Genomic DNA, 12,554 nt, shown 5'->3' on the forward strand with positions numbered 1-12,554 from the left:
TGTGGAACAAATGGAACTTTTTTTCTGTAACTGAACTTTATTTCTACTTTAAGCCCCACTTAGCTGCCAGTGACAATAATCTTATCACAGGAGGCCAGCGCTCTTCCTAAGGGCTGTGTCTGGTTAGGGAATGTGTAAGGTGCCAGGACAAGGAGAAGCAGGAGATGTCTGGTCCTCAAATCTCTGGTCCCACACGAATTCAGAGGCGCTCTTTGTCCATTCTGGGGTTTGGTTTTCAGTCTTGTGGTTTAGGTGCTGACAAGCCTGGCTTGAAGCCTCCAATCATGGTGTCTGCCTGGCTTGCAAGTCAGATGCCTGTAGCTTCCTTGCTTCGATGTGGCAGAAGTCTCTTTCAGGTGGCCCTTCTGCCTGTACACATTCAAAACAGCACCTCAAAAATCGTTAGAAAGGCAAATTATCCCCCGCCCTACTTCTGCACCAGAAACTGATTAAAACACAGCAGACCACCTGTTTTCAGAGGCTCTTCTCTCTAAGGCTCTTCCTAGGATGGAGTGAGGGCAGGCATTACCAAAGACCCTGTCTCTCCTTCCCCTGGAGTGGGGAGGGCGCTGGAACTTTACCAATACTTCCTCCTCTCTGACTCTTGATTTTATTCTTCTGCCCTGGGGACACTCCTATCCTGAAACGTTTGTTTCAGAGGCACCAATAGTTATCTTAAAAGGATTTCGTTTTAACCAGGGAAGTACTTCTAGTTTTAAACTGGAAAATACGAGGAAAAAAATAAAAAGCACAAGTCTTACCTGCCATAAAACGTTTTTGCTGATGAAGAGCTTGAGACATAAGGTTAAGTCCTGAAAACCACGGGGGGGGGGGGGGGGGGACAAGAACCGGTAGTCACATTTCCAGGTAGCTAGAGGTAACAGGCAATGGCACCCCACTCCAGTACTCTTGCCTGGAAAACTCCATGGGCGGAGGAGCCTGGTAGGCTGCAGTCTATGGGGTCGCTAAGAGTCGGACATGACTGAGTGACTTCACTTTCTCTTTTCACCTTCATGCATCGGAGAAGGAAATGGCAACCCACTCCAGTGTTCTTGCCTGGAGAATCCCAGGGACGGGGGAGCCTGGTGGGCTGCCGTCTATGGGGTCGCACAGAGTCGGACATGACTGAAGCGACTTAGCAGTAACAGCAGCAGAAATAACAGGGGAGGGATTTGCCCTACTTTGGCTCCATCTTCACAACAGTGTGAGGGGCGTTATTCTCATTTCACAACTGGGGAAACTAAACCAACGTGCGTCTGTGTCCCCGGCACTTCTCGGTTGCTCTTTCATGTGTGAGTAGGTTCATTCAGAGTATTATTTCGGGAACAAATACTTGAGTGCCTACTATGTGCCAGGCGCTGGGTTCCAGGGAATTAAAGCCTTTGGCCTTACATCATATTGAAGGAAGATTAGGAAACAAACAATAAAAAAGTTCAAAAAATAAAACCAAGAAGTTTTCATGACACTACTCACCATATTTACACTAACTTCTACCGGCCTCCCTTGCCGTCTTCCCGCGAGGCTGCCCTTGGACTCCCATTGGTTTCTGTCTCTGACGTCATATGAGGCGCGACCAGGCGCGACCAATCGTGGCTCGTGAACTTCGCCTTTTCCTCTCTTCCTGCCAGACTGGAAACGCCAGTTTCCTCTGCAGGGAGCTCTTTCACTTCTTTATGCCTCCGGGGATATTCCCCGGTTAGAGCCCGCCCAGCACCCTAGCCTTCCCGGAGAGGCGGAGCGCGACGCGCGGCACATACAGAGTGACTACACACCCGAGGCCGCCGCGCCTGCCGTGACGTCACTTCCGGGACGCTTGCTCGCGGGAGACTTGTGGGTAGCTGGCCGGGGTCTCCTGGCGACGACGATGGCGGGGGATGTGGGCGGTCGCAGCTGCACGGATTCGGAGCTGCTGCTGCACCCGGAGCTGCTGTCCCAGGAGTTCCTTCTCCTCACCCTGGAGCAGGTGCGGCGCGCTGCTGCGGGCGGGCCTGCTTCGGGGAGGCGCTGGGACTTGATCTCGCCCCGAGTAGTCCTCGGCGGCACCCGACACACCCGCCGCCGCCGTGCCAGCCGCCGGATCGAGCCGTTCTCCGCCCCGCGCGGACCGGCCGGGTCTCCGCCCTTGCATGTCGAGAGAGAGACGTCCTCAGAGTTCTAGGGACTCCTGGGAGTTAGGAATACTCTTTTGGGATTCCGATGGCTCGGAAAGGGGAGTCCAGACGACCCCCGCGGCCTGGGTGTGATCAAGGGCCTGCCAAGAGGGGCTGGGGAAGGTCGTGGAAGAATGGGAACAAGGGGTGGCGGTCCCCGGCTGCCGGCCTGGAGGGCATCGGAGAAGTCGTCCGTTCTCCACACTCACTGAGTTCAAAGATGGGGAAACTGAGCCCCAGACAGGTGGAGTGACTTCTGTGTTCACACCGCCGTTAGACGGTGCCCCCGGAGAACTCAGGGCTCCTGGCTCTCAAAGCAGCGTTTGCTCTTTTTCAGCTGTTGTGGCCTCTGATAGCAGACGAAAGATAAGACCAAAAAAAAAAAAAAAAAGTGTTGAGTTTTGTCGTACTCTAGAGCACCGGGAACTGTGTTCAGTATTGTGCAGCAGCCTGGATGGGAGGGGGGTTTGGGGGAGAATGGATCTGTGTATGTGTACGGCTGGGTCCCTTTGCTGTCCACCTGAAACTATCACAATATTGTTAATCGTCCAGTATAAAAAAGTTTTTTTTTTTTAAGTGATGAGTTTTGTTTAAAGTGGTGGAGAATTGCTGAAAACTTTGGGGGGTTTTAAGTGGCATGTTTTGTTATTTTCCTTTTGTTTTTCCCCTCAATACTCTTTCTCTGGTTTCCTCAAACCCGGCCCTCTCACCTCCCACCCCCCACCCCGCACCTCGGTAGAATTTTTTAGAGATATCAATTACCTTTTTTCCCTGTGGTTGTGAAACTTTTTAGGTCCCTCACAGTCACCCCAGCATGTGTGAAAACACAGACTGCTGGGTTCAATGCACAAAGTTTCTGGTTCAGTAATTTTGAAGTGTGGCCTGAGGAGTGCCATTTTTAACAGGTTCTTGCAGCTGGTCCAGAGATCAGTTTGAGAATCGCTTTGAGGTCTGGGTGGTGAGCTCAGGTTTAATATAGTTTCCCAAGAAGGGAAACTTGGGGAAGAACATAGGGGGTGAGACCTCCAACCCGCCCATCTGCTCATGACAGTAGCTCTCTAGATACCTTTCTGACAGGATGGAGTAACTGTTATCATTGCTTGCTTGCTTTTGTCTGGTCTCCCCAGACAGTTCCCAGTTTGCAGTTGCATTCATAGGTTAAGATGCTGCTACTGGAAATGGCCTTTATGCCTCCTGTGTGGGTTGAGCAGCGTGGACTGCTGTCCTTCCACACTGAGAACACATGACCATTGTCTTTAGGATGAAGCTGGACAGAAAACTTGAAGAGCTTAGCCTTTCTATAGTACCACTTCTTGCAGCAGCATACAGGATGTTAGGCACGTGTCCAAACATGAAAGTGGCTTTATACTTGTTATCTCAGCACTCATGTCTTACCCTGTTTGATAGGTGCTTAAAATGAAGGCTGTTGTTTTGAAATTACTTTTGCTTCCTTTTGCACAGAAGAACATAACTGTTGAAAATGACATGAGAGTAAACAAAGACAGCCTGACCGACCTTTATGTTCAGCATGCAATACCACTGCCTCAGAGGGATTTGCCAAAGAGTAGATGGGGGAAAATGATGGAAAAGAAGAGAGAACAACACGAGATAAAAAAGGAGACAAAAAGGTACTTTTTCTGTGGTTCTGGTTATTGTTTTATATGCCTGAACAATCTTGCTTTTCTTTTTCCCCAGGTGAATTTAGGTAAAAAAATACTTGCTCAGCTACTGTTTATTGAGTATAGGCATTGTGCTGTAGTGTAAATAAAACTGACCGAACTCCTTGCTCAAATTTGAATTGGGAGAAACACAGTAAAAAAGTTAAGTCAAATGCAGGGCATGCTGCAGTGTGGTCAATGCGAAGGAGAACAGTGACATGGGAAGAGGGATGACAGCTGTGGGTGAAGTGCCCAGGGACAGCCTTGCTGAGAGGTGACATTTCAGTGGAGAGACCTGTGGAAAGTAGGGGTGAGCCAGGTTCTGGGCCGAACACGAGCGCCAGGCCAGGGCTGTGTCCACACGATGGCCGGAGCAGCCTGGAGGCAGGCGGGGCCGGGCAGGGGAGGCGGCGCAGGGGCTGAGCGCGGGAGGACCTGGGCTGCCCTGAGGTGAGCAGCCACCGCAGGATTTCCAGGAGAGAGATGATACCGCCTGATGCACATGTTAAGAGGTTTACTCTTGGCTGCTATACTGAGACGTGGTTTAAGGTTGGGGGAGGGTGGCGGAACCAGGCCGGGCGTTGTTCTGTACTCCTGGCAGTGGACAGTGGCGATTCTGGGGGAGGTACTGGACTTGGTCAGAAACATTTGGGGTCTGGTTGTGTTTTGGAGGCAGAGCCAACAAGATTTATTAAAGTAGGAGGGAAAAATGGAGTCAGATACGGCCATGAGGTCTGTGAATAAAACAGAAATAAAGAGATGGTTGTATCACTTCCATAAACCCCAGAAAATTTTAAATTCCAGAAAAATGTTCGTCAAACCACAAGCAGATAAATTTCCTTTTGTACATTTAATTAGTCAGCATAGTTAGTTAGGACGAAGTATCTTAAGATCTCTAAGTGGCCTAATTAATTATTTTCCTGTGTCTATTTCATTACATTGGGTGCTATTGATTAATCACTGAATATTTTTTTTAGAGCCTCACTGTCCTTGGCAGTGCAGACAGTGGGAGAAGATGGAATGAGAGGGCTGCAGAAGGAGCACCTTAGCTCTGAGTTAGTGGTTTTAATCTCTAGTGACGAAGAAAGATTCCTGACTGACGGGTGATTATTTCCCACTTCTGAGAATAGTGGAAGAACATCCCACCTGTGTCATCTGTGTATAGTCTTTTGGCGAACAGGTGTGTGTACAGTCTCAGTGTTGATCAGAACACAGTCAGCTCAGGATGAGCGTATTTCTTACAGGCTCCCGAGGCGGTGCTGATGCTGCTGGTCCCTGGTAGGACTCTCAGTAGCAGAGCGGAAGTGTTTTTCCTAATAACTGGTTGTTCAAGTTCTTTTAACATGTCTAACTGAAACTGCGCCCCCCACCCCATCCCGGCCAAGACGTTTGTTTCACTTGAGGTCTAATTAATACTGAACAAATGAATGCTTTTATTATTTATACTTACAATTAAGAGTGGAAATTAGGTTTTCAGAAACTGAATGTGAAGACTTGGCAGTTACGAACTTAAAATTATATAAATGTTACAGTTAGTTTAGAAAATGCCTGGACTTAAGGACTTTTAATGAGTGGGGTCAGATGTCCTGTCAATTCCTTGGTGTAAGCTGCCAGTATGGTGGTTTAGTGTAGTTTTGTAGTTTGTTAGCCTTTCTAAATAATCAGTGATACATGGGCAGGATAACTCTGTCAACAGAATGGTAATTTTTAAAAGTTAAAATTTTTTGTTGTTGTTCAGTCATTGAGTTATATCCAAGTCTCTGTCCATGGACTGTAGTACACCAGGCTTCCCTGTCCTTCACCATCTCCCTGAGTTTGCTCAAACTCATGTCCATTGAGTCAGTGATATCATCCAACCATCTCATCCTCTGTTGTCCCCTTCTCCTGTCCCTAATCTTTCCCAGCATCAGGGTCTTTTCCAGTGAGTCAGTTCTTTACATGAGGTGGCTAAAGTATTAAAGCTTCAGCTTTGGCATCAGTCCTTCCAATGAATATTCCGGGTTGATTTCCTTTAGGATTGACTGGTTTGATCTCCTTGCATCCAAGGGACTCTCACGAGTTCTCCAGCATCACAGTTCGAAAGCATCAGTTCTTCAGCACTCAGCCTTATTCATGGTCCAGTTCTCACACTGGTACATGACTACTGGAAAAACCATAGCTTTGACTTATAGGGACCTTTGTTGGCAAAGTGATATCTCTGCTTTTTAATATGCTGCCTAGCTTTGTCATAGCTTTTCTTCCAAGGAGCAAGAGTCTTTCAATTTCATGGCTGCAGTTACCACCCATAGTGATTTTGGAGCCCAAGAAAATAGTCTATCACTGTTTCCATTGTTTCCCTATCTCTTTGCTACGAAGTGATGGGACTGGATGCCATGATCTTAGTTTTGTGAATGTTGAGCTTTAAGCCAGCTTTTTCACTCTCCTCTTTCACTTTCATCAAGAGGCTTTTTAGTTCCTCTTCACTTTCTGCCATAAGGGTAGTGTCATCTGCATATCTGAGGTTGTTGATGTTTCTCCCGGCAATCTTGACTCCAGCTTGTGAGTCATCCAGCCTGGCATTTCGCATGTTGTACTCTGCATACAAGTTAAATAAGCAGGGTGACAATATACAGCCTTGATGTACTCCTTTCCCAGTTTTGAACCAGTTGATTATTTCATATCCGGTTCTAACTGTTGCTTCTTGTCTTTTATACAGGTTTCTTAGGAGACGGGTAAGGTGGTGTGGTATTCTGATCTTTTGAAGAGTTTTCCACAGTTTGTTGTGATCCACACATTCAAAGACTTTAGCTTTGTCGGTGAAGCAGAAATAGATGTTTTTTGGAATTCCCTTGCTTTTACTATGATCCAGTGAATGTTGGCAGTTTGATCTCTGGCTCCTCTGCATTTTCTAAATCCATCTTGTACATCTGGAAGTTCTTAGTTCATGTATTGTTGAAACCTATCTTGAAGGATTTTGAGCACTACCTTGCTAGCATGTGAAATGAGTGCAATTGTGCGGTCGTTTGAACATTCTTTGCCTTTCTTTGGGATTGGAATGAAAACTGACCTTTTCCAGTCTTGTGGCCACTGCTGAGTTTTCCAAATTTGCTGGCATATTGAGTGCAGCACTTTCAAAGCACTATCTTTTAGGCTTTGACACAGCTCAACTGAAATTCCGTCACCTCCACTAGCTTTGTTCGTATAATGCTTCATAAGGCCCACTTGAAGTTTTAGGGTTAGTTGATGGATTGATGCTCTAAAAATAACTATGTCTTCTGTATACATGAAAGATAACTAAATTTTTGTTGATAAATTTTGTAAAGTTCAAAGCAGCAGAAAGTTATTTCATTTAGGGTAAACATAGAAAACTTCATTTCCAGTAGTCCTACTTAGATTAGGCAAATCTTTTTTGATCATTTTAGCTTTGAGTTCCAGGGAACTGGTTTGCCATTCAGAGAGTACTTTTCATGAATACATCTCTGTGATTTCAGGAGTAGCCCTGCAGATGGGTTGCGGAAAAGACCCCTCATTGTGTTTGACGGAAGTTCAACAAGTACAAGCATAAAAGTGAAGAAGACGGAGAACGGGGATAATGACCGGCTCAGGCCCCCGCCCCAGGCGAGCGCTACCAGTAATACCTTTAGAAAATCGTCAGATTCTTCCTCGAGTGTTTCACCCCTAGTTTTGTCTTCCAATTTGCCTACGAACAATAAAATGGAACACGGTAATAATGACACTAAGCAGAACCATGACTTAACACATAGGAAAAGTCCCTTGGGCCCTGTGAAGTCGCCGCCTTTGTCGCCTGTGGGAGCCACTCCCGTGAAGTTAAAGCGAGCTGCTCCCAAGGAGGAGGCCGAGGCCTCGGTGAGTGCTGCCTCGCGGTGCGTGCCAGCTGCATGCCTGGGGTCCGTTCTGCAGAGGTGTCTCGTTTCTACGTCTCATTCCCTGTGTGTGGCCCTGGGATCCATGATAAGCTAATGTCTTTTAAAGTGCACTCAGTTTATTTCTGCTTAAAACATGTAAAGGGAGTGCCTTTTGGGCACTTTTCCTAGATTGTGCTCTTAGAACTAAAGGGGAGAAGTAGTCCTGTGTTAGCAAGACTCAGAATGTTAACTCGGTTGGGCAGGGTTACACATTTATTAAACGGCATTGTAGATATTGACCTTGAATTGGTCTGTTTTGCACTTACCTTAAAATCACACCAGAGTCTTTAGGGTTTACCAGTTGCCTCTCCCTCCCCCCTCACATGCACCTGTCTTTAGGAGGATGGAGGTGGTTTGGGAGACGCTGCTCTGTTAGGCTCCACTAGACTTACTGTCTGAATGCTTGCATTTCAAATGGCAGACCTGTAGAGTTGCCAGAATATATTGAGTTTAATTATGAGATTTTACATACATATATATGTGCAGTTTTATAGCTTTCACTCCTTGTCTTAGTTCATTCAGGCCGATATTAACCACAGACGCCGCTGACTGGGTGGCTCCAACAGTAAACGTTCGTTTCCTGCAGCCCTGGAGACTGGGTCCCACAGTCAAGGCAGACTCAGCGTCTGGTCAGGGCCCACTTCCTGGTTCAGAGTCAGCCGCTCCCTCTGCGTCCTCTCCTGGCAGAAGGGGCAGGATGCTCTCTGGGGTCTGTTTTATGGGGGCAGGCACTCATCCCCTTCATGACCTAACTGCCTCCCAGAGGCCCCCCTCCAGCACTGCCACCTTGTGGGTCAGGATTCAGCACAGGGAGTTTGAGGGACAAAGGTATTCAGTCCTCAGCATTCCTGTATATTCTTCAGCTTTGTTATCATCTTCATGTTCTATGTCAAAGAGATCAAGACTGACTAGTTGAGACCTAAATAGCAGACCCCGGAGAGAGAGCTGCAGTGACCTGACCAGCCCACAATTCTCGTTTCAGTTCATTGTTCAGACTTCTTTCAGCCACCCCCTGTGGTGGGTACAGTAGGTCTTCCCATTTCACAGATGAGGAGGAAGCCGCCTCAGTAATTTAAACAAACTAGGGCTCCAGTCTGTAGTCGAGTTCAGGTCTGCTTGACCCCAGCACACGTGCTTCTGATGACGCCACGCTGCTTCTGTCCTCAGTCACTGCTGGGGGCATGGGGGGAGAGGAGAGGTGGAACTGTGAGGGAGGCCCTTGAATATTATGGTCAGTGAGCACTGAGGATTTTTTTTTTCCCCCAAGCTCTTGGAAAGCATTTTTCTACTCAGAAAACTTTGATTCTTTGAGAGATGTGACTTTTCTTTTAAATCTTGTACTCAGATCATAGACTGTGAGGTTGGGGTGCGATGGGCCCCGCAGGGAGGAAGCAGGTCTGGAATGGCTGTCGTTCTCATCTCTGAGTGTAACTGGGGGCGCTTCCAGAAAACCCCGCTGGGGTCAGGGTCGCGTTCCAGCACTTCCTGAGGGTGTTGGTTGAGTTGGCTCTGGGGTGAGGTCCAAGCCTGGGCATGTTGTCTGTGCCCCAGGCCAGTCTGTCCAGCAGACATCTGAGAACCGCAGCTGTGAACACAGGACTGGGGGCTGGCCTTCTTTCCTGCTGCCTCCAGTTCCTCCACCAGGCGGCAGCAGTGCGCCACCATTCCTGTGTCAGCGGTCAGTCTTGGTGTAAAATATGCCTTTGGGTTATCCTTCGACATTTGTGCAAGTGTGCACTGACTTCTGCTCCTGTGTTTTCAGATTAACCTGAAACCCCCAGAAGCCAAGAGGAAGATACAGCATGTGACATGGCCGTGAAGGAAAGTTTCCAAAAATGTAAATATAACTGTAACTGTAGTTTTTCAAGCAAGTTCACATATATTGACAGTATTTACAGAGATCTTGATTATTGTGGAATTTTCTTAAGAGGTTTAAATTAGGTTCAAAAAAAAATAAAGTCCTTTTCTTTCCCTTTCTCCCTCCTTTCCTTCCTGTGGGGGGGCGGGGGTGGAAATCTTGCCTTTCATTCTCTGATTAGGAAGGAATTTCTTTTTAAACAAGTGGTGTAGTAAAGTCATTTATATTGGCCCTAGTCACATAATTAGCTGCAAGTCTGGTATAAAATATTTGTTGAATTTTAAGAATTATGCTCAATTGTCTGTTTTGGTCTTTGGGGAAATTTGAGGGTTTTTTTAAACTCAAATACATTAGAAATTCATGATTTTTATTTCTTTTCCCAAGCAAAAGAATATAGCAGTTCATCACAGTGTTTTAGTGAGTACTGCCAGAGTCCTCTTCAGGGTTCCCCATGGAGAGCATGTTTGCAGTGCTGCCAGCTACCTGCTCAGAACGTTCAGAGGACACTGCTGTCCTTGACGCCCATGTTGCCTCTTTGCATAGAAGCCAAAAGGGAGCCCAGTGCTGTTCCTGCTCCTTCTTCCCTTTAATTGTGAGTTGATTTTTGGAGAGTAAACTGCCCAGGCCTTGGATGCTCCTGCCACGTAGTCATGGCAGCTCTGACCTCCCTCTCAGTCAGGAATCACTCCTTCCTTGGAGCGTAATCTTTTCCAAGTGAAGCTGGCTTTAAGCTCTTGAGGGGAGTGATCCTGTTGGAGGTGGTATCTGATGGCAGGAGACTCGGGGGATAGGAAGAGAGGGTAGAAGGCCAGAGCCTGAGGATCCAGGAAGCCATGTGCAGTTGGCAGGAGAGAGGCCGCTGAGTCTGGGGGTTGCTCAGAGCAGCGCGGGGCAGTGGGGGTACTGCGGAGGCACCAGAGGTTTCATGGTGTGTGAAGTGGTGTCACTCCAGTCCACTAGCAGAAGTCATTGGGGAGACACGCTAGCCTCGTGCTCATGAGTTCCCAGGTCCGTGTTCTGCCGTGTGTTTCTGACCAAGGTCAAGGGCACTTCACATTCTTCCCTCCTATGAGTGACCCTCAGATTGGAGTTTTCCTTCCTAGAGCAGTTCATCCCTTTGTTGATTTGTTAAAACAAGCATTTTAGCTCTGAATCGCCTTACAAAACATTCATTCAGCCTTGAAGATAGGTATTATACCCAAACTTTAACCCTACAGTTTTCAGCCTTTCTGCCTTTATCTAGACTATAAATCCGTACACATAAGACAAAACTGACAGACACTAGTGCTGTGTCAGTTGTTAATGTTACGGTAAATTGTTAAACATGCTTTGTTATCTGCAGGGCTGACATCTGGGTATGTTAAAGGACAACCATAATCCTACACATACTGTGTGTAAAGGGAGATTTTGCAAGTGCAGATTTTAGGGTAGAATGGCAGATTGTATTTTATGTTCTGCTGTCTCCTCTTCCATTTGCATCTCTCTCCTAGTTAGAGAGAGTTAGCTGTTGACAGTTTTACGTCAGTGGAAACTTGTTTTTAGTTACTCAATAAAAATAATTTTTAATTTGTATATTTAACTTACAGAGTAGGTTGGTAATAACAGCTGAACTGTGTAACATTGTTGCTTCAAATTGAAGTTTATATTACGAACATTCAGCGTCAGTGCTCATATAGCAGCATATTATTGAGCCGTTTTGAGTTTGAAGAGTGGAGAAGCCTCAGCCAAGTACTGTGGGTCACGTTCGCCAAATCCGAGCACAGAGTGGACACGGCTCCGTGGGCGATGACAGCAGTCCCAGGTCACTTTATGGGCTTGTCTCCAGGCCTTGACCTGAGCGGCACTCATGTGGACTGCCCCTTGCTCCTTGACAGGGGCCATCTGGTGGCTTGGATGAAGTGAGTGAAGGGTGGGTGGTCAAGTCAGGTGGCTCCCGATGTAGGCACATGTCTACTTCCTAGGCACCTGGGCTCCTATGCCTCTCCCTCTTTGCTCCCGGTTTTCCTTTTTCATACTCTCCTCTCCCACAGTTCTACTTTCTCTGCTCCTTCTCCTTCACCCTATAGATCCTGAACTCCAGGCTTACATTTATTTGCAAGTCAGATTGCTTGGCCCGCTGATCACTGAGGCCAGAGCTAGGTGAGCCCCGTCCTCCTTGCGGACCAGACGCTGGTGCAGGGGTCCGAGAGGGTCTGTCGCCCAGTGGCCGAGGAGGCGGGCAGTTCACCAGAATCTCTTTGGGCAGCGACCAGGCACTTTGCAAATACCACTATGAGGCCATCATATCTCTGCTAGTATTAAAATTCTTCAGAATTGTAATTCTTATTTGAAACAGCATTTTGGTTGACTTAAGTTTTGAGAGATGATTCTAAAACTGATCTAGAGACTCATTCAATAGCAACGACCTTCTAAAAACTTGGATTAAGTGAAACTGCCTGTAGGTGAAGTCATAGGTCTGTGAGACATCCTTCCTCTGTGGGTTGCTGTGGAGCTTGTCATCCTTAGAGCCTCCGGAATGGCCATGTTTTAAGTGTTCTCTTTTATTACATGCTGGTTTTGTAATTCGGTACAGAGAGTTTACAGAGAGTTTAACCTTGTAATATACATTTTTGTATGTCAACAGTCTTTTAAGTAGGCTTATCCTTATTTAAATAAAAGGAGTAAAATTACTGAGTAGGTCTGTCATTCATAACAAAAATAAAATGTAAAAACATGTAGTGATTTGATTTTTTTTTTGCTGTATAGAAACTTGTTTATTCCTTATAGTACAACCTTCTGTACCTGGATCGACTTCTCAGTAGTCTAGCCATCCTGGGCCTGCGTGAGGGCTGAGTGGGGGTCCTTGGGCTACCCACTGGTGGCCCTGTTCTTCCAGGGACGGAGCCACCAGCCCCCATGGTCCTCGGTCAGCTGTCCTGGCAAACGTGGACTCAGCAGAGGCTCAGCTGAGCGGGATTTGTTTCTGGAGTAATCTTGAAAAAGT

At 46.9% G+C, this 12,554-nt stretch overlaps 1 protein-coding gene and 1 long non-coding RNA gene across 4 annotated transcripts; one reads left to right on the plus strand and one right to left on the minus strand.

Moving 5' to 3' along the window:
* On the minus strand, window positions 1-1,549 carry LOC133256777 (uncharacterized). Of its 2 annotated transcripts, none has more exons than XR_009739304.1 (3): window positions 1,474-1,549; window positions 762-812; window positions 1-369 (listed from the first exon to the last, which is right to left on the minus strand). It is a non-coding gene; the product is annotated as an uncharacterized LOC133256777 (long non-coding RNA). The 2 variants fall into 2 exon arrangements; XR_009739303.1 differs by having other exon boundaries at window positions 1-391.
* Window positions 1,550-1,864: 315 nt separating this feature from the next.
* Window positions 1,865-12,288, plus strand: C11H2orf49 (chromosome 11 C2orf49 homolog). 2 transcript variants are annotated; one of them, XM_061431814.1, is made up of 5 exons: window positions 1,865-1,963; window positions 3,612-3,778; window positions 7,279-7,654; window positions 9,476-9,550; window positions 9,956-12,288. In XM_061431814.1, exons 1-4 carry the CDS (start codon window positions 1,865-1,867, stop codon window positions 9,530-9,532), a joined length of 699 nt encoding a protein of 232 aa, XP_061287798.1. In that variant the 3' UTR covers window positions 9,533-9,550; window positions 9,956-12,288. The 2 variants fall into 2 exon arrangements, with proteins under 2 accessions (XP_061287798.1, XP_061287797.1); XM_061431813.1 differs by having other exon boundaries at window positions 9,476-12,288.
* The last annotated feature ends 266 nt before the right edge of the window (window positions 12,289-12,554 follow it).

The sequence above is a fragment of the Bos javanicus genome, chromosome 11 (genome assembly GCF_032452875.1).
Source record: "Bos javanicus breed banteng chromosome 11, ARS-OSU_banteng_1.0, whole genome shotgun sequence".
Taxonomy (NCBI): Eukaryota; Metazoa; Chordata; class Mammalia; order Artiodactyla; family Bovidae; genus Bos; species Bos javanicus.